Genomic DNA, 25,000 nt, shown 5'->3' with positions numbered 1-25,000 from the left:
CTCATGGGACGACAGGTTCCACAGGGTGCCTGAGACATTAGGGGAGACATTAGGGCCCCGGTTAGTTATCCCGTTGAGACACGCCGTTTTAAATTTGCCGTTACCAGAATGGCAATGGCCAAGTCGTAGTGCATTACTAAAGGTCCTGTGTTATGTCATAAAATTGCCGTACTATGATGGTTAACTTTTCAAAGACTATTGCAGCGTGCCACTGGAGGTACGCCGTGCATTAAGGGGCTACTATGTGAACAAATATCTTTGTCTGTTTTGTAAGCAAAAATAAGCACAAAATGTTCCACGGTTTGCCTGAGATAGAAGAAGAAGAGTCAGTGGTTGCGATTAGTTACAGTTCACGCAAATAAATAACGAGACTGCGATGTTCGTCATTGTATTACTCTGGGATGACAGGTTCCACAGTGTGCCTGTTGACAGAGAGACATCAGTGTTGGTTATTAGTTATTCACAAAGAAAAAATCAGACTGGGATGCTTTTTGATTACGTTGGTCAGGAGGACTGTGGTTGATCAGCACCATCAGAGGCGATTCTAGGGTCAGCTGTGGCTCCAAGCAAAAACTGAAAAGAATGAACATTGGAAACCAAATTGCCACTGTACAGGTAGTAAAGTCTAAGCTGTTATTGGTTGTCTAGGGCTTGGGCGCCCCAAGTGACTGCCTGCCTAGGCTGGTGGCTAGATACACCTCTGAGCACCATCTTCAGTGGCTCATGGGACAGGTTCCAGAGGGTAGGAGCGGGAAAGGATCTGCACACTGCTTGCAAAAGACTTAATTTATTAGGAGCAACGTTTCGATCATAGTCTTGATGCCTGAAGAAGATCTATGAAGAAGAAGATCTATGATTGAAACGTTGCTCCTCATAAATTAAGTCTTTTGCAAGCAGTGTGCAGATCCTTTCCCGCTCCTACATGTGACAATTTTTTGATTTGGCACCTGCTGATGCTTTTTTGCTGGATGTGCGCTCTTTCCACTACACTCAGGTTCCACAGGGTACCTACCTAGAGATAGGGAGAAGACATTATTATATTAAGAATTTTATTGTCATTGCCATTGAAGACAACGGAATTGTACATTAGAGCCTGGTTACTGAGTTATTTGGTTAGCTAATGGAAATAATTACATCAAATTTACATCTGAATAATCACAATTAATCTACTTGTTGAATGAATTTGATCTAACAGCAAAATAGCCACCATCTTCAGGGACTGATGGGATAATATGAGGTACCTGTGACCGGAAAAGAATCTATGCGAGCTATAAGTTAAAAGCAAATAAATAATCAGATAGTGATCTTTTTGTTAGATACTTCTTCTTCTTCTTTAGATTATTTATCTTTTGTCTTCTTTCTTTATCTTTTCTTTATCTTTTGTCTTCTTTTGTCCAAAAAATGTTTTCAAATCAGACCATCAGTTCAATCAGGTTCATCATTAGTTAGATCTTTGTGGTACACATCTTACGGTATTTACAATACACGTAGACACCATTTACACTCATGGAAACATAACAGACATCCATATACTATACATATACACACACACGCCTATCCATATAGGCCTACACTACAATACATACACACTCCTCTACATACATTGGTTGTTGTGATGTTGTGATGCTGTGATGATATCTCTCGGTCTCTGTTGTTTGCAAAATGACTACAAGGGGTTCCACAAGGTGTCTAAAACAGAAGATGAATCAATGAGTGTTATCCATTACACACAAAGAAATCAGATAATAACCGAAGAGGCCGTGCTGTGGCCTAATGGTAGGGCACTGGGTTGCTACACCGGCGACTTGGGTTCGATTCTAGTTCAGGTCATTTGCTGACACTTCCCAGTCTCTCTCTCCCCACTCTTTTTCTGTCTCTCCTCCTCTGTCCTGTCAAACATAAAGGCAAAAAGCTCTACAAAAAAAAAAAACATTACTTTTTTTTTTTTTTAAAAAGGCAATGACCGAAGAAAGTGTTCATCCTGTTTTTCTGTCTTGTCTGTTTTTTGTTTATAAAACAGCAACTATCGTCACTGGCTGATGAAAAGGACAGGTTCCACAGGGCATCGATGAGGAGGTTATTAGGGCTTTGTTACATACAAATTGACAAGACGATTACTATGAGCACTGTCAAACAGGTTATGTTTTAGCTATGTTTATTGCTCAATCTTCTTGTTTACTTTAAAAGCCTGCATTGTGGTGGGCTAAGGAGTTGCCACAAAAAGTTCTCTTCAGAGCCTCACATTTTGTAGCAACGTTTAGCAAAATCTCATCTCGCATAGTAGACCAATTTCTTGATCCAAAGTGAAGTAGCACTCCTGTGAAGTAGCACTCCTGTGATCACCAACGTGTTTGGTATTTTAGGGGAGGTGGGGAATTAGCATAGGCGACTTCCACAATGCAATTCCACATGGTGGAGTGTTGCTTGGCGGTGGCCTGGAAATGCGTCTATCTTCATTTCAAACAAGTGGTTTATATTTGTTGTAGAAAAGCCGCACTCTTGACGGCAATTCCTGTTTTTTCACTTATGCCTCTTTTCCACTGCTGGTTTTCTGGTGGGCCTACAGCTCAACACAGCGCTACTCGGCCGCCACTTTTTGCTCTTCGATTGAGCTGTCTCGTGCCCTATCGAAAAGCAAAAAGTGGCGGCCGAGTCACGCTGTGTCGAGCTGTAGGCCTACCAGAAAAATATCAGTGGAAAAGAGGCATTGGTGAATTAGCATCACACACAGACAGAAAGAGTGTGGCTTCCACAGTTGCTCACACACAAAGATCTTTTTTCAAACAATTTGGAGTTGAGTGCACTTCATCAAAATAGCAAGTGGCTTAGAGACATCCATAGTAGACCCTACCTGTGATGAGCTCTTGCACCTCCATTATTATGACATTACCAAGAGACGTAGACTCTTACTGTAGATGGGGTCGCCGGCAGGCCTATTGACTATTTGATAAAAATACTCAACTACATCTTAACAAAGTTGCTATGACACTACCGAGAGTAACAGCAACAGATTAAGACATAGCCATTACAATTTTGGTGACAGTAAGCTTATAACATAGGTTCTGCGCTAAGGGGTTAAGAAACAGATTATGGATTGGACATTAAAACTTTGGTAACCATAAGGTTATAAAGTTAACCCCTATTTTATAACCTTATTGTTCTCAAAATGGTAATGACCACTTTCCACCGGCAGGCCCATCTGCACAAAGAGGCTATGGTGCCTTGTACTGTAGATGCTTCTATCTTCACTATGAAAAGTAGTTTAGAGAAACGTCTATACGTCAATAGTACCTGTGACGAGCTCTCGGACCTCCATGTCGTTGGACTTCCTGAGCAGGCGTATGGGGGCGGGGATGCCGTCGCAGTTGTGGATGGCCACCATTTTGAAATGTTCTTCCTTGTTGTTTTAACTAATTTGGTTGTTTATTACATTTCAGTGATCCTCGTCCCAACTTATTTGAGATGTGTTGCAGTTATCAAATCAGAATTTCGTTCATATATTTTCTCAGTTTTAACACTTAATATGTTGTCTTTTCACTATTCTCCATCTAATGAATGGATTGAATGTTTTGAAAATGATAGCATTTTGATTTTATTCACAGTTTACTAAACGTCCCAACTTCACCGGAGTTGGGGTTTGTAGATGCTTCTATCTTCACTATGAAAAAGTAGTTTAGAGAGACGTCTATGCAATAGCAATAGTACCTGTGACGAGCTCTCGGACCTCCATGTCGTTGGACTTCCTGAGCAGGCGTATGAGGGCGGGGATGCCATCGCAGTTGCGTATGGCCACCTTGTTGTGGTGGTCCTTGCCGAAGGAGATGTTCCTCAGGGCCCCGCACGCCTTGCGGTGCACCTCCGCCTTGGGGTGGTCCAGGAGGCCCACTAGCACCGGCACCCCCCGCAGCGAACGCACCTCCTGCTTCACCTGGCACAGAAAGAGGGTTACTTTATTATAATAATACAGAAGACATTTTCACAGGAAAATGAAGGCATCTTGAAGGAAAGGAATTAAAGGTTGAGGTTTTTTGTTTGAAACTATATGCCGAGTCACATGCGCACAATTTTGGCTGATGTGATACAATCAAACTCAAACACATCTGGTTAAAGTGATTTTGATATTGGGCCATCGTATGCACTCCTCAATCATCCAAACATCAACATCAACAATACATTTCACTCTGGATATTACATTTAACCCATTTTAGGAAAAAAAAAAACCTTTTTCGGAAAAGGTGCCATCTCCCTATTAAAACCCCTAAATATCTCAGCCTCCAAAAGCACATAAAAACATGAAATAAGTTGCATTTAAAAGCTTGAACCTTCATTTAGCACTAGAATGTGTTCATTCAGCTCTAACATACCCAATTCTTTAACAAAACAGCTCAAATCACAAGAACTTGAATGCAGTGTATGTGTCGCTCCAGGACACAATGGGTTAAGGAAATATAAAGGGGAAAAATGAAGAAAAGCCAACTCACCTGGTCGTTCTCGTAGCACAGGTGCTGCAGGTAGGCGGCGGCGTTGGCCTTGACTGGGTCCATGGGGTGGCCCAGCATGCAGATGACCTCGCGCAGGTTGGGGTCCCTCCAGCGGGCGTCGCGCCGCATGCCGTCCAGGCTGGCCATGGAGCCCCGCTTCTGGGCCACCAGCGTCTGCATGCGGTACAGGTCCTGGAGGTAGGGGTGCTGCAGCGCGTCCATGCCCTCATAGCCACCTCTGTTGGAAAAGGAGCAAAAGTGGTGAAACATTAAAGCACCACTGACTCATTTTGTAGTAATATCATGCAGTACAGGTCCTGTAGGTAGGGGTGCTACAAAGCATCCATCCCCCCTTGTACACTCTCTGTTGGGTTGAAGGACAATGGAAATATTCCATGATTATGGACGTATACACTGTAAAGCACCACTGACTAATTTTGTAGCAATATCATGCTGTACAGGTCCAGCAGCTAGAGGTGCTGCAGAGCGCCCATGTCCTCGTACCCTCTTCTGTTGGGGGAACCAAGTAGGAAGAGGGACAAAAGTAAAAATGAGTAGACTTGTTTGCAAAGAACCACAGTCATTTTTGTAGTAATATCACGTGGTACAGATCCCACAGGTAAGGTTCCATACCCTTGCAGAAACCTCTGTTGGAAGAGAAACAAAGGTATGAATGTGTGGACACATTTGCCCGGAACCAGAGTAATTTGTGGAAAGGATCGGATGTATGGTAAAATTTGCATGGGACCAGCATGAAAGTATCTGAGTCATTTTGCAATAATGTACTGTAGTACAGGTCCCACCAATTTTGCAGTGTGCTCTTGCCCTAATACTCTCCTCTGCTGGGGTGGAAAGACAATAAGGAAATATGGTTGAGAGGATAAATATGAGGACCAAATTTTCTCTCAATGGCAAACATCCTGCCTGAGGCTAGTAGTATGCATAGAACCAATTTTGTAATACTAATATAGAACAGGTCCTGGAGGTAATGGGGCTTGAGAGTCCCGTCCCCTTAGTTCCGCATTCACGGGACCTTAGCTGACCATCTAACAGCATGGTAGCGAGTAAATATCTTATGATTCCAGTCATCATATTCGCTGGGGTATAAATATGCTGTTTAAGGAGCTAAATTTAGATCAATATTTTGTATCAATATTTTGTTTCTTGCCTTCTGCATGAAAAATGTGAAAAAACACACCCTTCTAAATTGTTTGGTGTTTGGTACGAAAAATACAAAAATATCAGAAACAGCATATGTGAAGCCCGTGGCAAAATTCAAAAGGGATCGAAATGTCATTGGATTACATGCTAAAATGTTCCGCTATAAATGCTGTGAGGTCCCATGAAAACGGAGGATGTGATGTCACTTTCAAGCCCTATGGTGCTGCATGCTGTCCCCTCACCTCCTCTGTTGAAAAAGGAACAAAACATTAAGTCTTAAAGGGGGGTGAGATGTAATGGAAACATAAAGTGTACACTGTTAAGTCTGCAACTCACTTTAAAGGGACACTGTGCAGGAAATGGTCAAAAAAGGTACTGCAACTATGCTGCTCATTGAAACTGGGCTGCCTATTGCCAAATTTGATCTTCACATGAAAGTTTACTAAGTAATAAACAAATATTTTCTAGTATGGTCCAAGTAGAGTCATTTTTGCAGCTAAAAGTGGCTATTTTTGGAAATTCAAAATGGCGGACCATGGAGAAGATCCCCCTTTTCATGTATGAAAAGTGCTATTTTTCCAGTCATAATGAATACTTATAATTTGATGGTGGTGGTAAGTATTCATGAAAAAGGTAACATTAGTGAATGGGCAGCATGAATTCTGGAAATAAACAACTAAAAATCTCACACAGTGTCTCTTTAAAGCACCACTGTCTAATTTTGTAGTAATATCATGCAGTACAGGACCTGGAAGTAGGGCTGCTGCAGGGTGTCCATGTCCCCATAGCCTCCTCTGGTCATGGGGAAGGAGAAGGAAATGGGTGGGAGGATAAATACCATATATAATGATGATGTACATCAGGGCTATTCAAATGGGGCCAGATGCGGCCTTGGACAGCAAGGTTCTGGCCCCCATAAAGCCCCTTCAAATATAGAATCATTTTCTGGAATTTAGAGATAAAAGTATGGGCTCCGTTATCATGCTGAAACGGGACACGGGACGTTAAAATGCAGGAAATTATATCTAAGAAATGCAACATTTTCTGGGGTAGGACCCCCAGACCCTCCACTTCAATGAAGTCTCCCATACTTTTTTCATTGACAGTCGGCAACCATAATACATACGTATAGTTCGGCCCCTTTACTGGGAGGAATTTGAAAAAATGGCCCTTGTTGAAATATAATTGAATACCCCTGATGTACATGATAATCTGCATGGAACCAAAATTAAAGCAACACTGAGTAAGGTCAAGCAAGGCAATTGGATTTGTATAGTGCATTTCATACCCAAATGCAATTTAATATGCTATAATAATAATTACATGGCAGGTGAATTAATGTCAAATAATAATAATAAAAATGAAGGCATTAAATGGCAAGGAAAGATAAAAATAAAAGCAAAAAATGAGGAGACAATATGACTGAACGACAGATAAAAAGACATTTTTTTTAATTATGTAATGATATACAGTAGAAGTGGTCCTGCAGGGAGGAGTACTGCAGCACATCCATGTCCACATACCTTCCTCTGCTCATGGGGAGGGGGACGAAGGACAAGGGGATTAGAGGGTAAATGTATACAGAATGTACATGATCATCTGTATGGAAGCAACATTAAAGAACACTGAGAAATTTTGTAATGCAGTGCTGTACAAGTAGTCCGGCAGTTAGGGGTGTTGCAGTGTGTGCCCATGCCCTCGTACCTCCTCTGTTCGCATGGGAGGAGAAGGACAATGGAAATACTGTAAGACATACATTGTAAAAAAGACATACACTGTAAAAAAAGTGCATAGAAGCCACGTTAAAACAACACTGAGTAATTTGTAGCAATTTTATTGTCATAGTGGCCGACTCTTTATTTGAGCAGATAAGGGTGCGGCAGGGCATTCATGCTCTTGTACACCTCCTCTGCTGGGGTGGGTGAAGAAGGAAGAGAGGCAAGGGAGGATAAATGTGGACAGTATGTGCACTAAACTCTGCAGGGCACCCATGCCCTTGTACTGTACACTCCTCTGTAGAAATGCACCGGATCCTGATTTTTAGGATCGTGCCGGATACCGGATCCACTGCTTAAGATCCTGCCGGATCCGGAACCGGATACCGGATCCTACGAAAGGGTTGAAACACATAGCCAACTCGCACACGTGGGCCCTTTTTATTACGTTGGCGCAAACTATTTTTAAGACTCATTGGCTTACTGCCACACTGCCTTCAACGGCCGCTTCCAAAGGGCTTTCACTCCATGCAGCGATTGGGGTTGTGAAAGACTGACTGAAAAGTCTAGGCTACGTAAAAAGTACAGATGCCCCAGATCCTGATTTTTAGGTAACTGCCAGATACCGGATCCACTGCTTAAGATCCTGCCGGATCCGGATAGTCTGAAAAACCCTATTATCCTGCCGGATTCGGAACCAGATCTTGGATCCTGTACATCTCTACTCTTCTGGCCAGGCAGGAGAAGAAAGGAAAAAAGGCATCTGTGGAACGATGAGATGATACATGGGTGGACACAATTCATTCTGTTAAGCAGTGGTGGGCAAACTCAGGCCTGCGGCCATGCGGCCAGCTGAGCCATTTCATGTGGCCCGCAGAGCCTTTTACCAGAAAGACAACTTCTAAATCCAAAGTCATACAGTCACTCAACATTCTTAAAATGGCTACCCAAACTCAAGATTATCCAAGTACATAGGATTCATCTAAATGCATTTCATTATTATGTGCAGGACTGGTAAAGCTGACAAGCTATGTCAGCGTACACTCTTTTGGCACGAGCAAGTTGCCTAAGACATCTGGCCCTTTGGCAAATGTTTTACACTCAATGTGGCCCTTGTGCCAAACTAATTGCCCACCCCTGTTGTTCAGTGTCCATAAAACCACCACAAAGTAATCAGCAGTAATTTTGTAGTAGTATCATTCTCATACAGTAGCTTCCTGCAGGTAGGGGTGCTGCAGAGCCCATATGCCCTCATGACCATCTACGGTTGGAATGAAAGGAGAGGAGGAAGCAACAAAGGATGAGTGCAAAAGTTTTGAATAATCACAACCTTCATGATACCAATAATGTTCTTTGAGAGTGTGCGTATCAAGGAAATAAGATACTGTGGGATGATAAAAGAGTGGACAGAACAGCAGGAATGTTTTCCTTGCCGAGACAGCAAGGGAGAGACAGAAGGATGCACGGGTGGGCACAATGAGTCTACGTAGAACTTCCGTCAAAGCAACAATGAGCCCGTTTATATGCACATCAATAAACCATTTATGATCAGGTTGTTGGAGTAACCGGTTTATTCAAGTGCTCATGTACACTGAATAAATGTCACATTTGGGTTTCTTGTTGTGTTGTGCATGTTCTGTGTGTGGTAGCGCCCCTGTGTATAATTTCGGTGGCAATCACTGGGACTGACGTGGACTCCATATATGGACTGGGAGATTATTGGAAAAAGAATGGACTATGTCGATTGGTGGGGCTGATTGATGTGGGGCGGGAGAGATACTATTTCTATGCAGGGGATTCGTCACTGGGGAGCTTCCCCCACGGGCCAAGGGGTGACGTCAACACGCCGCGACGAGGCCGTCACAGCTGATCGACCATAACAACAACAGGAGCAGCAGCAGCAGCAGGAGAACCCCCAGCAGACCTGTCGGCTTGTGATTATGATGGGCGCGATCATACACCAACTAAAGGAAAGTGGTCAACTCCTTCCTACCCTATCAGTGTGTGTGAGAGTCATGCTTTAGTCCTCCTCCGGTGCAAGTAGATGTGTTTTGTTCCGAGGTGCCTGGGACGCGGAGCGTGCTGGATGGAGACCGGAACCGGGGTCGGAGCCAGGAGTGCATCGATGAGTGATACAACGCAAGCTAAACTACTGATCAAAGGGAAGTACGAGTGTCCTGCCTATATGGTGTGTGTATGTGTGCTGTTGATCGAAAGGGCTGCATAGTTCTCAGTGCTGCTGTCTGTATTGCCAGGGATCCCCGCATCGGCCGTGTGGAAGAGGATCGTTCTGGAGTGGACCAAGACTGTCGAATCGGCTACTATCGTGGATTCGTGGGTCGCCTTCCTGCCTGACAACCCGGGTGCCTGAGTGGTATTGGGAATGGTGCGCGGACTGAGACTCAGATAAGTTGTTATTTGTTCTTTTGGGTCGGCGTGGGAAGCCGCCGACCCAACGTGGACTTCTTTCACCGGTGTTGGACAGCAGCGCACCGGTTCGGTGCACAGCAGAGACTTCCTCCTGAACTCCTTAGTTGGGTATGCGTGTCATGGTGAATGACGTCAGTAACTGTGTGAGTAGAGTAGTAGCCAAACCTGTGCATGTATTAGTGCTGTGCTTTGTTGGTCGTGACAATACTTCTATGTGCGTGTGCATCGGAGAATCATCCTTGGTGTGCGGTGACCGGTAGCATTGTAGTGTGTGTGTGTAGTAGGCGAGTGCATTTATGAGAAAAATACACCTAACCCCAAAAAAATTCTAACAAAAGGTTTCTCAGTGGTTTACAGTACTATCAGATGTACTTAACAACATACTAAAAATCTGCCAAAATCTGACTTCAGGAAAGGCCTCATTTTCAAGATGGCCGCCGCAGGGCCCTTAAATTGACTCTGGCCTTAAAATTGCATTGAAATGACCAGGAATAGTGGTGTTTGATGCATGTTTCAATCTTGTAATGTTATAATTAGACTATGTCCTTGATATATAAATGGTTATTAGTGGAGTTTGCAGTTAAAAATCAATTTACAACTGTATGGTACTGTAATATTAGACAAATTTGGCCTAGCGGTTAGGCTAAATACCGCTAACCTCTTCTTTGTGTGCATTTTAGGTTTTTTATTTCAATTATGATTTTTTTTTTACATTAATATTACATGTTTGCATTTGCATGTTTTAAAATATATTTATTTATTTTATTTTGTCACTGATGATCAATGGTAAAAAGCAAGGAATCCATACGAAGGATTCAAAATTTCACTTTTCACTGCGTCCTGTATGGATGGACAAGAGATGACTGTGGCCATAAAATGACATTGAAATGACCAGGAATATGGACCATGTAATGTTGTTAGAATATTTCCCTGATATTGTGAATGGTTATAAATGCATTTTGATTTTGTTTTGATTGATGGCAGCCTACTGTGATATTAGCCAGATCTGCTCTGGCATACTGTATGTAGGTAAGTACTGTTATCCTGTTTGTTTGTGATTTTGATTATTTTCACTTTACTTTAAAAAAAATATCTGTATGTTTTTACATTTTATTTATTTATTATATATATTTATTTATGTATTTATACTGTATGTATGTAGGCCCGATGACCATAGCCTTGTAAAGACCTTGAAATGACCAGGATGGTTCATATTTGTTTTGACCAAGTAAAATTGAAATAACATTTTGGGGATTAACTTAGAATTATCCACATCATACGGATCCCAATAATATTAAACTCTGACCTCTTCAGTTGTGCTGAAGAATTTGAATTTGGAACAAAATGTGTTAATTTTTTAATTTAAATATAATACAACATCAAACAGGAAATTCATCCATGACTTCCATCATGACTCTGGCCAAGCTGAAGTGTGAGCCATGTTCTTAATGGTGTCTGTCACAACCAAAACAGACTGCTCACTACAGGCATTGAGTTATTGTCAAGCAAAGTGCATTGAGTTTCAAAAATTTGGGCAGCGCTGAAATGGCACAGATGAGCAGCTTGACCAGATTGACCTGATCTTGAAATATTGTGCAGCATCATAGTAACAGGCTAAATCACAGTAGCTGGCTTAACATGATGCCAGAGAATTCCCCATCCTGCTAAAATGAATGTGACCTGTGGCCATCATTATGAAGTACTTTGAATTGCTAGTTATGTCATACTTCCAGTGAAAGGCACTCAAGCTATGATGCTACCAATGCACGTATAACTCTTTGGCAAGAATCTGCTTCATCTTCCAGTTAAGTCTGTAGGACTTGGATACAAGCAAGAGAAGGCCCGGCTGGCGTTGGAGTGGATGGAGCCAGGGATCACAAAGTAAAATGAGCTGCTGTAGCTATCCAAACGGCGCAAGTGGAGTGGCCTTGCAAGATGTCCAACCAATAAATTACCCTATGGATGCAGTAACTCCCACCGGGTCCATGCCCCTTGCTTGCCCTGGGATACAGGCAGAGCAGGAGCACCACCTTGTCAAGACTGAGTCACTGTTTGCACAATCATGCTCAGCCTTCTGTTTTTCACCCTACTAATAAATGACTGGACGTCAACCTACAGTACCACTCCAATCTTGTTAAGTTCACAGACGATCAAGAGGGACAAGGCACAGTACAGGAAAGAGGTAGACCATTTGAGCAGCACAAAGATGAGATTTGGGTTTGGCCTGATTATCATTGATCAAATCTCTTCAAGACTTGGTCTGACCAAGAGCATAACAATCAATATTTCCCAAACGGCATGGTCGACCCACCCCCTTGGTTTGCTAATGGTTGCATGCTTCCCAACATGAATGCTTTTCCGGAGCTCAGAAATGATATGTGTATTGCTCTTGGCCTGACTAGAAGCAATGCTGAAGGTGTTGCGTCATCAGGAGGGCATGGCCTGGCTAGGTTTGGACATCAATGATGACCTATTCTGGACCAACACGGCATGTCAAGAAGTGTCTCAACTTCCTGAACAGTCGAGGCAAATGCTTCGCCATCATGACCACATTTCTAAGACAAACCATTAAATGCAACCAAGATCATTTGTGTACCTGTCCCTGCACAACACACTGGAGACAATTGATAAGGTATAGATGGTTCATGTATTTCTTCCAGAATCCATGTGATGTGAGGTTTTAAGCTGAAATACTATGGCATGCCCCTTTAGGAGACAAGGAGAATGAGTGGAGTTGAAAGGAAATTCACGCCTATTTAGGAAATTGTACTTGATCCCACTTTTTTGCATTGGTGGCACAGGGTATGATTTAGCTTGGTTACCATTGTGATGGAGTGACCATCACTAGGGTTGTGAGTGTGTTCTGACTGTCACACCAACGGGCTTGGCTCTTTGGTGTAGCGGTCATGGGCCCAGTTTACTACCCCGGAAGGTCTGGGTTCGATTCTCGGCTGCGCAACTCTACTCCCCTTTGCCACAACCATATTGAATGGGTTTGGATACACCACCCACAAAGTGATCACAATAGTGATGCAAGCCACTCCACAAGCTTCTCTTCTGGCACCACCAGAGTCTCAAACAGACTGTAAGGATGCTGAGTTCTTCTTTACCCAACAGGCTGCCAGAAAAATCTGCATCTTTCCAAAGAACAATTGCACTCAGACCCACCAGAAAAGACATTTCCCACATACAACTGTACTATGTATGCATGTTGCTCTAAACAAATACATAATAAACTGTCTTGTGCTCACAATATAGGGCAGTCATGGGTGAGCGGTTAGGGCATCAGACTTGAATCCCAGAGGTTGCCGGTTCGACTCCCAACCCGCCAGGTTGGTGGGGGGAGTAATCAACCAGTGCTCTCCCCATCCTCCTCCATGACTGAGGTACCCTGAGCATGGTACCGTCCCACCGCACTGCTCCCCATGGGGCGCCACTGAGGGCTGCCCCCTTGCACGGGTGAGGTATAAATGCAATTTTGTTGTGTGCAGTGTGCAGTGTTCACTTGTGTGCTGTGGAGTGCTGTGTCACAATGACAATGGGAGTTGGAGTTTCCCAATGGGCTTTCACTTTTCGCTTTCAATATCTTGTTTTTTGCTGGTGCTAATACCTGATCTGACTACTGTGCGCGTATGTACAATTTTATTCATTTATTTATGGTTACTGTAATGTTTTGGTATTTTGTGGCTGTGTACTTAGGATATGTTAAGATAAGTTAAGAAGTATTATTGGTTGTGCCTGTGAAAATAGATGTTATAATGTCATGCACTTTTAATGTTTGTCATGTCTTGTCTATCCATACAGGACGCAGTGAAAAGTGAAATTTTGAATCCTTCGTATGGATTCCTTGCTTTTTACCATTGATCATCAGTGACAAAATAAAATAAATAAATATATTTTAAAACATGCACATACAAAACATGTATATTAATGTAAAAAATAATCATAATTAAAAAAAAAAAAAAAACTAAAATGCACACAAAGAATAGGTTAGCAGTATTTAGCCTAACCGCTAGGCCAAATTTGTCTAATATTACAGTACCATACAGTTGTAAATTGATTTTTTAACAGCAAACTGCACTAATAACCATATACATATCAAGGACATAGTCTAAATACAACATTACAAGGTTGAAACATGCATCAAACACCACTATTCCTGGTCATTTCAATGCAATTTTAAGGCCAGAGTCAATAAGGGACGGGCACAGCGCTTCCATTCTGGGTACGCCGCCATATTGATAGCTAGTTGCTATGGTAAAGGGAGAGTGACTGCCTCCACCATGCATGCAGTTCTGGTCTCTAACATCGACAAGCCGGCTGTGTCCACAGTCAAGAATGTGTGCTACCCAAAGCACAGACACAGCACGTACTGAATACCTTCAACAACAAGCACCACACCACGATAACTTGACAATCGAGCAGTCTGGCTTCTGCATAAACCCGGCGTTCCCACAGGTAGGCGCCTCACCTGATGGCCTAGTTAGCTGTGACTGCTGTGGACAAGGCTGCCTGGAAGTGAAATGCCCTGCTAAGCACAAACACAGCACTGTCCAGGAGGCTTGTGACGCAGACAAAGACTTTTGTCTCCACAGAGTTGATGGCATTGTTCAGCTCAAACAAGGTCATAGGTACTACACACAAGTGCAGACACAGATGTTCGTGACAGGTGCAACCTACTGTGACTTGACGTTGCCTGTATCCTGCCAGATGTCAGCTTCTGGGAGTCCTGTCTGAGGAAGGCACAGGGATTTTTTTCACAAAGTTTGCCTCCCCGAGCTCATCTGTGGGTATTAGACCAGAGACACCTCCACACCGGGATAGAGTGGAAAGTTATATTTGACCGTCTTACAGCAGCAACCCATGCTAGCCGGCGACTCTTTGTTATGGAGGACATTTGTTCTCCATTGAGACGCCTCCAAGTTGGAAAACGGTAAAAAGATAATCCATTTGGGATTTTTTTCCCCGTCCCGTCACAGCTTGCGCTTCTACACCCTACGACACAGCAACGGGCGACCATAACGACAGCAGAGGTCAAATGAAACGGTAAAACACAAAGCAAACTACTAGCAGAATAAAGCAAGTCCTCACTGTAAACAATGGGCTGGCCCGCTTCCAAAATGTCTGCCGCGCAACGTGTGACGTCATGTGCCCGAAATTTATTAAATGGCCCTGCGGCGGCCATCTTGAAAATGAGGCCTTTCCTGAAGTCAGATTTTGGCAGATTTTTAGTATGTTGTTAAGTACATCAGATAGTACTGTAAACCACTGAGAAACCTTTTGTTAGAATTTTTTTGGGGTTAAGTCATAACTGCACCTGCCTATAGCCTAACTAGTCTTGTGGGTTACTTCCCATATGTGCTGTGCCATTTGGTAGATTGCTGTGGTGTCCACTCTTGAGTGAATTGTTATTGTATTTCTTTTTTTTTCTTTTGGTTGTTGTTTTGATTCCCTGAGGGATATGTACTGCGACTGCCATGCCATTGACTATTGTTGACCATTGCTGTGAACCTTTTTGCTATTAATTGCTTGCTGTGGTTTTCTTACTGACCGACTAATTTGATGTGCCTTGTGGGGGTATTTGTGGTGTTAATGTGCCACTCCTATGTCGGGTTGTGGGTGGGGTTCTGGGTGTACCACTGTGCGACTGCTGTCCTGTAAGAAAATAAAACCCTTTAAACTGATTCCTCTTCGTGGTGTGTTGTGTCTTGGAGGGGATTGGATCTGTGTGGTTAAGTGGTCCGCCACGACATAAACTGTTTATAATAATCGGTTTATTGCAGTTATCGGTTTATGAGAAATCCGACTGCACAGGTAGGTTTTTGGCTAAACCTTACATTCTAGCTTTGTGTCACACACTTGAGTGGAACACAGGTAACTGACAGCCTACATGTAAGCAGCAATAAATAGTTTACTCCAATAACCTGTTTATTCCAATAACCCGATTATTGCGGCAATGTAGACGGGCTCACAGACTTATTTGTAGTAATATCATTCTCGTAGCCTCCTGTAGGGAGGGACACTACACTCCCTCTGCCAGAGCGAAAGGACATTGGAAATGAGGATGAGAGAATAAACACTGCACAGCTTGTGGGATTCTGTAAAAGGAAAGACACAGAACCAACTTTAACGCAAAAGTCATTTGTAGCAATATCATCCGCATCCATCGTGTCATCCATAGCATCCTCTAAGCAGGTAGGGGGCACATATGCCCTCATTGCCCCCTCTGTTGGGAAGGAAAGAACAGGGCAAAGAGAGAAGGGAAGAAGGGGAGGATTGGAGGACACATGAGTGGGACATCGTCAAAAGTAGTCTGCATGAACTCAACCTTCACGATGCAGAATTCTAACAGCGTTCAATGTGAGTCTAACCAAGGATGAAACGGGAAAAGGTATGAAAAAAATGTAAGTACATAGTACACCAGTACATAGAACCCTGAATAAGGAACACTTATAAAAACGTATAGAACATCCCTACCGTGGCCTAACGGTAGGATACTGGGTTACCACGCCGGCAACCCGACTTCGATTCCAGCCCGGGTCATTTGCCAATCCTTCCCCATCTCTCTCCCGGCCATAATCTCCACTTTCCTATCAATAAAGGCACAAAAGCCCCTAGAAATATCTGTAAAACCCGTATAGAACATAGCAACAATATTTTACTGTAAACATCAACTGCGGTCCTCCTCCAAGGGCGAGCTGGTCATCCCCCGCACTAGACTCAAGGCCACCAGTGACAGAGCCTTTCATGTGGCTGCCCCACTCCTCTGGAACAACCTACCCAGCCACATTCAAAATGCCTCTTCACTGGCCATCTTTAAACAACACCTTAAACTTTTCTCTTTTTGGAGGCCTTTGACTTCTAGTGTCCACAAGCACACACCTACACACACTTACACTGATACTATGTAAAGCGACCTTGGGTGTTTTGAAAGGCTCTATATAAAACGAAGGTATTATTATTATTATGATTATTATGATTATAATTATTATAATTATTATTATCATTAACTAACATTAAATACTTTCATAGATTCAGATTAGCATTATGCTTGGTATTTCACAGTGCGAGTTACTGAACTGCACTTACCCTACTGTCGTTAGCGGTGAACAAAAGGTGGAGAAAAGTTGTGCCCTCATTTCATGGGCTCTTTCTCCATCAAAAGAGAGAAATCACCGACTTTGATCTCAGAAGAAGACGTTGCTTTGAACCCCAAATGAGACCTCTGCTCACTCTCTGTTATTATCATCTTTCAAAAATTAAGAAGCACATTTTTTTTAGGCCCCAAGCCACCCTTTTACAATTGGTCATCTCCGAAAAGAGGAGATCAAATGAACGTATTCTTTTCACCCTGAATGGACTTGAATGAAAGGTCTCCTCAAACTAACTTTTGATTGAGGAAGTGCAGCAAAAGAAATCGGATTCTGAGGCAATGGTTGAGGCTTTTCTAGTCATTGCACCATTTGAGTCATTGCACCATTTGAGATCATACGGTACTAGTCTCTCTGTAAAAGGCACATCCTTGGCCTTGGATTATCTGACCGGTAATGAAAAGGTTAGGTTGAATCATTATTACATCAATTTAACCACGAAACACATTGGACACATGCTTTATGAGACTCATGTGGGTTAAAGTAACTGACTTTCTTGCCTATCACCTAACACTGATTAAGGCTGAGGGGAGACGTAAAATACCATAATAAAGACACTAGACCCCTCTGCAGATTCACTCTAAACATTGTTTTGAACCAGTTGATGTTAATGAACATAATAATCTTAAAGCAGGTAGAGCAGTTAATTAGTGAAATCAACTGTGGCATGGATATGTGCAGAAGAAAAGTATACCACTATGGAATTTTGCATACTCCACCATTCCAAATGGAGTAACCGGTTTATTCAAGTGCTCATGTAAATATTGGATCGAATTAACTGAAAAGAAACACTGCATGCACCAAATAATCATAATCTCTTAGGTGCTATTACAACTTAAAGATGGGGGGGGGGGGGTTCTGAGGCCCAGTCTCCACACCTCTGCTAGCATCCATCTCTTCTCACCCCCAACAGGACCTTTTCAAGGTATTTGGGGGGCCCTCTGCAAAGAGGAAACCCCCATTCCTCTCTTCAAACTGTTAGAAACAGGCTGATAGATATTCCAGTATCCTTGCACTTCTCAGTCACTGAATTTATAGGGAGTTGCTGCCATGCTTACAAAGTTATCATTACTGTCATTCAAATGCAAGTACATAAATGACCAGTGATTACCAGGGGTCCCTCTTTCAGCTGTAGGCCAGGGGTGTCAAACATAAGGCACAGGGGACAGATATGTGCCATTTTTTTGCAATCACTTTGCTGGTCTGGCCCCCTTAAGATCAAATAACCTGTGGCCTGTGAACTAGATTGAGTTTGATGTCCCTGCCCTTGGTAATTGCCTAGTTTGCTTGCTTGGTTGTGACAGGCGGCCTGCCATCCTACCTGTATTGTGTAGAAGTTCTTAAGATGCTGTTCTCATCTTAATTGAAACAAAAGACTTTTAAGTATGTGCGGTGATGGTGGCGGACGGTCTAAGAGGGTATTTACTCACAAGACTGTCTAGCTGTCAGTGCGCCAGGAGCTCTCGCTGTCCTATTGAGTGAAATTTATAGGTGTGTTTACAACCCTGCGGAAAAAAATTAACCATCTCATGCGAATGATCCACAACGTTTGCCTGTTCTGTTATGATATTTATTTCTCAGTTGTCAGGGCAACTGAGTAATCACATCACACAAGAGCCTGCATTTTTAGGCTCATGGGGAGGGTGAGAAGAGACCAGCAGCTCTTGTTTTCTCTAGGAAGGGCATCTCAACTGGTTTTAAATAATGAAACCCATTACCAAAATAAAACCCACATAAAATTACCGTGTGGTGTAATTGATGTTCAGGGTGGTCTCTCTTGGGGGAGTATTTTTTTAATATCCTAACCTGAATATATTAACGTGATAAAGAATCAGTGAACCACTCCATTAAAAATGTTTTGTGGGGGAAAGAAAACTAAATAGGATATTTTTTTCTTTCCTTGACACAGATATCAATTGAATAAATTAATACATAATATCTTGGGGCGTCATTTAATGCATGATTAGCATTGGATACATATCAGCATTAGCAATGCTAATAAAGCGCGTATGACCATATACAGGTAAAGCGCCTTATCTGTAATAGAAGGCAGCATTTTCCTCTGAATTTCTTCATTCTATTAGCATTCATTAAGAAGATAATAAAATTAGGTTTAGTACAAAGGAGATCCCATGAACAGTCATAGAATAGTAACAAAGTCTTTTAAAAAGGTATTTTAACAAAGCATTAAGCATTTTACAGCTTATTTACATAGATATAGGAGCCTCTGCAGCAGTAATTATCAGTATTCAATATGCAGAGGAAACATCTACTGTTTATTCCAATGGTGGGTAAAATGGACTCAGACGCTTCATTCTAGCACCACATGGTTCAAATCACTTGTTTCTACCTGTGCACTTTGACACATTCCAATAATTAAATCCTCCCTGTGACTGAACCACCTCTGACCAAAGAACTATGCTAATTACTACCCATTGATTTTGTGAATAACAGCTGAAAGACAGACAGAGTATTGGGGTATTGGGTTGTTCTGTCTAAGACTAAGAGAGGAAGGGCAGGAGAATACTTCCTGGGGCCCTTGCTTTCCCTGATGCTTCAAACCCCGCCCCCATCTTCACAATTCAATAAAACACAACAGTGACCTGTGGGACTGGCATGATTTAAAACTAGAAGCACTCAGAGAGCGCAGACCTCCACCAAGGAAGCGGCTTGATAGAACATTTGATTATGTTACACCCTGACTTTCTCCCTTCTTTTTGTGGACTTAGAAACTGGAATGTCCCGCAATTTGCGGCCACTAAGGGCAGCAATGGTGAAAAATCTTTCAAAAGATCCTGGTTCGGGTTCGTGATCCGCATCACCACCAGAATTTAATCACTTGTTCCTCAAGTTGGTCATAACTAACAACTCCACACAGTTTCGTCCAAATCGTTCATTTCTTTTTGAGTTATCCTGACAAACAGACAGACAAACCAACGTGACCGAAAACATTACCTCCTTAGCGGAAGTAACTATACTTTAAATAAGATTGACCACACACAATTCAATCATTTGAAGTGGAATATTCAACATGATTGAACAGTTGATACGTCTATCAAACTCAAAGCCTGTTTGTCCCTGTCTAATTTCACTTTGCAGCATTAGGATCCACTTTGCTCCATATACAGTTTACCCCTAAATGGCCAAATCACTCAATTATACTTCCTGGTTTTCAGAACGGTCTGCTACAGCTCCGATACTTGACCTAATTGTTGGAGGGAAATGAAATTGAGTGACTGTATCTCCCTATAGCCTTTGTGGTCGATCATTGATCCCACTCCCCCCCAGGTCCTACCTCATTTTCGGGAGCTGTCTCCAGGGAGAAGTCTGAAGGAATCATTTTAGACTTTTGAATTGTGGGCTTTTCAAAACCTAGCTTTGCTCTTTTCTCACCCTCCCATATGGCTTTTATAGCCAATGGGTCCCACCCCCCTCAAGTCCTATATTTCGTCTTTTCACTCACGAAACTTCTTCAGTTATAATTCTAACGCAGTAATCAGAACGTCAAGTTTTTACTCCATCTCTGAAGAGTGGACCAGTATGGACCTGAGCCTAGACGTGACCCTTGTCATACCCTCTGACTGATTCCCATATCAGAATTAGAGCTGAGGTCTCTTAGTGAAGAGACAAAAAGTCTTAAAGCTCCTTAAAGAAGTCTAGTTAGTATTAACACCATAGTAATATCAGTGTTAATTCAACACTTAGAGAGTTTGATTCAACGCCCATAGTGTGGTTGAGAATTGACTCCGCAACATTTACTGTGCATGGACTGTATCCAAACATTGTTCCCCCCCTCCCCCCTACGGTGCTTTACCTACCTCACTTTGGGGAGCTCTCTGAAGAGGTCGTGGGGCGCCCTGAAGAACTGCGTCCCTCCCAGGGTGTGGTGCCCGTCCATGGGGTGCTCTGGCTTGATGTCCCCCCCTCCCTGCTCCACCTCGTTGGGCGCGTGGCTCTCCGTAAGGCCGCCCTGCGCCGCGCGGGCACACAGGTCGCGGGGGAGGGGCAGCGTGTAGCAGCTCTCGGGCAGGTAGCTGCGCGGCGGCCACACGGGCGTGTGGGACGACAGGAAGTTGGGCAGGTGTGGCATGTTGGCGTTGGCCGCTGCAGTGGGTGTCCCCGGCAGGACACCAACGCCACCGTTGAGGGTGGCAAAGCCGTCGTGGATGCCTCCGATCGCCACAGGGGTTTTGGGGTTGGCGTTGATGTCAGTAGGCTGAGGTTGGGCCTGCGAGGCTGGCAGGGGTTCAGTCAGCCCAGACACTGGAGCTGGCACGGCCGCGGCCATTGGCTGTTGTGGTGGAGGTGGCACAGTGATGGCAGCAGTGTTGGCGTTGCCATCCAGGATGGTGGCGTCAGTGTTCGCAGTGTTCGCGTTGGGCTCTGGGGCTTGGTTAGCCTCCCCGTTCTCCCCATTGCTCCTCGGGTCCGACGAGCTCTCGGCCTCTGGAGGTGGGAGTGGTGGTTCTGCGTCTTCCTCCTCGGGCTTGGCTGCCTCCGTCTCTGGTGGGGTGGGAGAGTCCTGCGAGACGCCAAGCCAAAGACCATTAGCATTTATTATGAATGTTAATCAAATTCAAACTTTTTAATATCAGCCAGCGACTCTTATTGCAGCGCCGTTACAGTGCACTGGGCCGCACATTAAATTGCAAAGTACATCAGGCGGCAGAGTGCAGCGCTGCCGGGTGAGAAATAATAATAATAATCCTCTGATATCTGAGGAACTGTCTTAAAATTTAGTTTGGCTTTCATTTTCAGAGGCACCACGCAGATATTATATTGAGGTGTTGTATTGCAGCAGAGAGGCAAGGTTTTTGAAATCTAATTATCTTCAAATAGTTTGTTCTTTATGGACATATGGACTGCCTGCAGGAGATGAGTGAGTGTGTGTGTGTGTGTGTGTGTGTGTGTGTGTGTGTGTGTGTGTGTGTGTGTGTGTGTGTGTGTGTGTGTGTGTGTGTGTGTGTGTGTGTGTGTGTGTGTGTGTGTGTGTGTGTGTGTGTGTGTGTGTACGCATGTGTGTGTGTGTGTGTGTATGTGTGCGCGTGCACGCAACACATTGGAAATGCGACAATTCTTTGTAAATGTAATCACCTCCAGACATATCGTACTTCATGATGTTTCAGTGTGCGTGACCATATGTTTGCAAGACGCTGCGCAAAGGCATGATTGTGTGTACTGTGTACAGTCTGTGTGTTTGTGTATCACTGATTCTTTTTTTTTTTTTCAATTCAAGTTTTTATTGTATTTTTCAATGGATCAAATCACCATAAACTTTACATATCACACAAGTAGGGTAGCTATGGCCAAAAGAACAACAGAAAGACAATATCCCACAATAAAAAGGAAATTAAAATAAACCAAAACAAAAAACATAAACACAAACAATAAGGGGGGGGGGGCATTTAAGTACAGTCTAATTACAAGTACACTTATGCAATCTGAGACCATTGAAACTGTATGAAGTGCAGAAAATGAGACCACACTTTGTAATATTTTCCTTTACCATCATTCAGTCTTGCAATGTGATCCTCAAACGAGGCAGTGTCCGTCATTAATTTCAACCATTCCGTGAAGCAGGGCCTCACTTGACTTTTCCAATGTCTGAGGATGATTCTCACTGCAATAATAAATCCTGCCGACGCCAGTGCAAACTCCACTTTTGTCACATTTGGTGGTAGGATAGTTCGGTCTCCAAGCAAACATAGCTGGGGTGATTCTGGCAACGGTGCATCTAACCACTCTCCAATAACATGAAGCACTTGCTTCCAAAAAGGCAAAACCAAAGGACAGTCCCACAAAAGATGTACATATGAGCCAATGTCACCCTTACATTTCCAGCACTTGTTGTCCCTCATTAGCCCCATCTTGTGGAGCTTAACAGGTGTGTAATAATATCTATGAATGACCTTGTATTGTGTGAATTTATTAACAGCATCCCTCACAGACCAACCTACTTTCTTCACTATCTCTTCCCACGCTTCCTCCTCAATAGTTGTCTTTAAGTCTCTCTCCCAGATTTGCCTTATGTGTTGACTCTTGCCATAGATATTATCAGTTATGATTTTGTAAAAACCAGATGCACTACGCAAAAACCCAGGCAGCTTAAAATAACAACTCAGCTTATTAGTGTCATCAGTTGGAATCTTCAGGCTCATTACACAGCTTCTCAATTGCAAATACCTCCAGAAATCAGTTTTTTCCAGGTCAAAATTTTGTTTTAACTCTTCAAATGACTGAAACAGACCATTGCTATACAGATCACTGATTCTAGTTACATTTTTGTTCAGCCATGTATCCCACATGACTGACTTTCTCCCAATCTTAATAGAAGGGTTGTTCCATATTGAAGAGTACATCTGTTTATGATGGGGTGTATGGAGCAGCTTATGCACCTTTGCCCATGTCTCTCTGGAGCACTGCAAAATCGGGTTTGAACGATCCTTCCTCTTAGGAGTCTGTGACAAAATTTCAATTGGACCGTATGGGGACACCATTTCCCTCTCTATGTCTAACCAACCCAGGCTTGATCCTTCATCAGACCAATGTTTTGAGATTTTAAGAAGTTCAAAAGACATTTTATACAACTCCACATTAGGCAACCCCAAACCCCCCATGCTTCTAGTGGTAAATGTGTATCACTGATTCTTGAGAAAGCGGCTAAAACATGTCTCTGCAATAAACTGCCAATTCTGTTGAAAATAAACTACATTTTCATGAACAAAATGAATCCAGGTAAAGACACAGGGGTCTGTTACATAAATGTACAGTCGTTTGAAATATTTAAGTGCAATTTTATTACTTTTCATGGCTATAAACCTGCCCACACCCTGTAAAAACAGCTGTCCCAAGGACAGACATCATCATTTCAATTGACTTAAAATGTAAAAATCACTGATATTATTGAATAATATCATCATGATGTGAAAGTCCATATTGAAGTGGTTCTGCAGATATGCACATAGTGCGTGTAAAGCAATATTTACTACTATTTTCTGATTGCTCAAAGTGTGTCCAGCATATTAGTCACCACCGTCAGATTTTTTTAAACAGACAATAAAATCAGGTATGCGCAAGGTTATTGTCATTACTTAGGACCCCTTTTCAAACCTTTAGATCTACTGAGTACTTCACCATCACTGAAGCTCCTGTAAGTTTACTAATTTCTCCTCAATTTGATAATTTGTTTGGACACTGGTACTGTCCCAACCATAAACTGTCAACACCGTCGGGGGTTTTAATAGTATTATTGTTACATTAATGTTAATTATATATACTTTTTCAGAAGCGTCATGAAGCCCCTAAGAAACAGAGCGAAAACGAAGTGGCTAATGTGAGCAAAAAATGCACAATATGTAGCCTAAAAGAGTGTTTTTTTGTCTCACACCGTCAGATGTCACCACCGTCAGATTTTGTTCCGCTCATCATCTTGTTCCATATTTTACTAAATTGTGCTGGTTAATGAAACATTACCAGACATGTTAGTAATACTTGTGACCCAAACTTATACTCCAGCCTCCTCTGAGGCGCATTTGGAGGGTTTTTTGTCACAAAACCTGACGGTGGTGACATCTGATGTAGTTCACAAAAAAGCATGTGTTTTACATGTTTTTGACAAGTTTTAAGAATATGCTTCCAATAAGTATCTACAATTATGTTGAATTGTAAAAGTAATTCACTTAAATACAGTAAACTTATTTTTTTACTTCTAATTCTGTCTGACGCTGGTGACAAAACCAAGAAAGAGCCCATTTTATGAAAAATGTAAAACATGGGGAGCTTGGCCAATACATTCACTGCACAGCCAAGACGTTCATCTATGATAATACACCTCTATATTTTGGATTTGAACAACTTAAAACCTGTTTATGCCACATTTTTAATAATCTAGGCCTCCTTCCTAGAGTATCTAACAAATGAAGAAAAAACACATGCACAAACATACTGTGCACACACAAAAATAAAGTGTTTATGCTAGATGTCATTGACTTGAGAGAGCGATTTATTTTGCTAAATGTAGGTAATAATTAGGTCACTTTCACCACCTTCAGATTACTGTCAC

At 42.7% G+C, this 25,000-nt stretch overlaps 1 protein-coding gene across 1 annotated transcript in view; it reads right to left on the bottom strand.

The window, feature by feature from the left end:
• arvcfa (ARVCF delta catenin family member a) overlaps positions 1-25,000 on the bottom strand; it is an 80,540-nt gene that overhangs the window by 32,670 nt on the left and 22,870 nt on the right. Inside the window, exons 7-10 of the mRNA XM_063212777.1 lie at positions 20,757-21,460; positions 4,482-4,719; positions 3,706-3,928; positions 1-29 (exon numbers count right to left, since the gene is read on the bottom strand). The exon at positions 1-29 is cut by the window's left edge and continues 155 nt beyond it. Of these exons, the coding sequence (XP_063068847.1) occupies positions 1-29; positions 3,706-3,928; positions 4,482-4,719; positions 20,757-21,460 (1,194 nt within the window). The remainder of the gene's footprint in view (positions 30-3,705; positions 3,929-4,481; positions 4,720-20,756; positions 21,461-25,000) is intronic.

Source organism: Engraulis encrasicolus, chromosome 12 (assembly GCF_034702125.1).
Source record: "Engraulis encrasicolus isolate BLACKSEA-1 chromosome 12, IST_EnEncr_1.0, whole genome shotgun sequence".
NCBI lineage: Eukaryota > Metazoa > Chordata > Actinopteri > Clupeiformes > Engraulidae > Engraulis > Engraulis encrasicolus.
The sequence above is the reverse complement of the archived record's forward strand: the minus strand, read 5'-3'. Positions and strand labels throughout refer to the sequence as shown.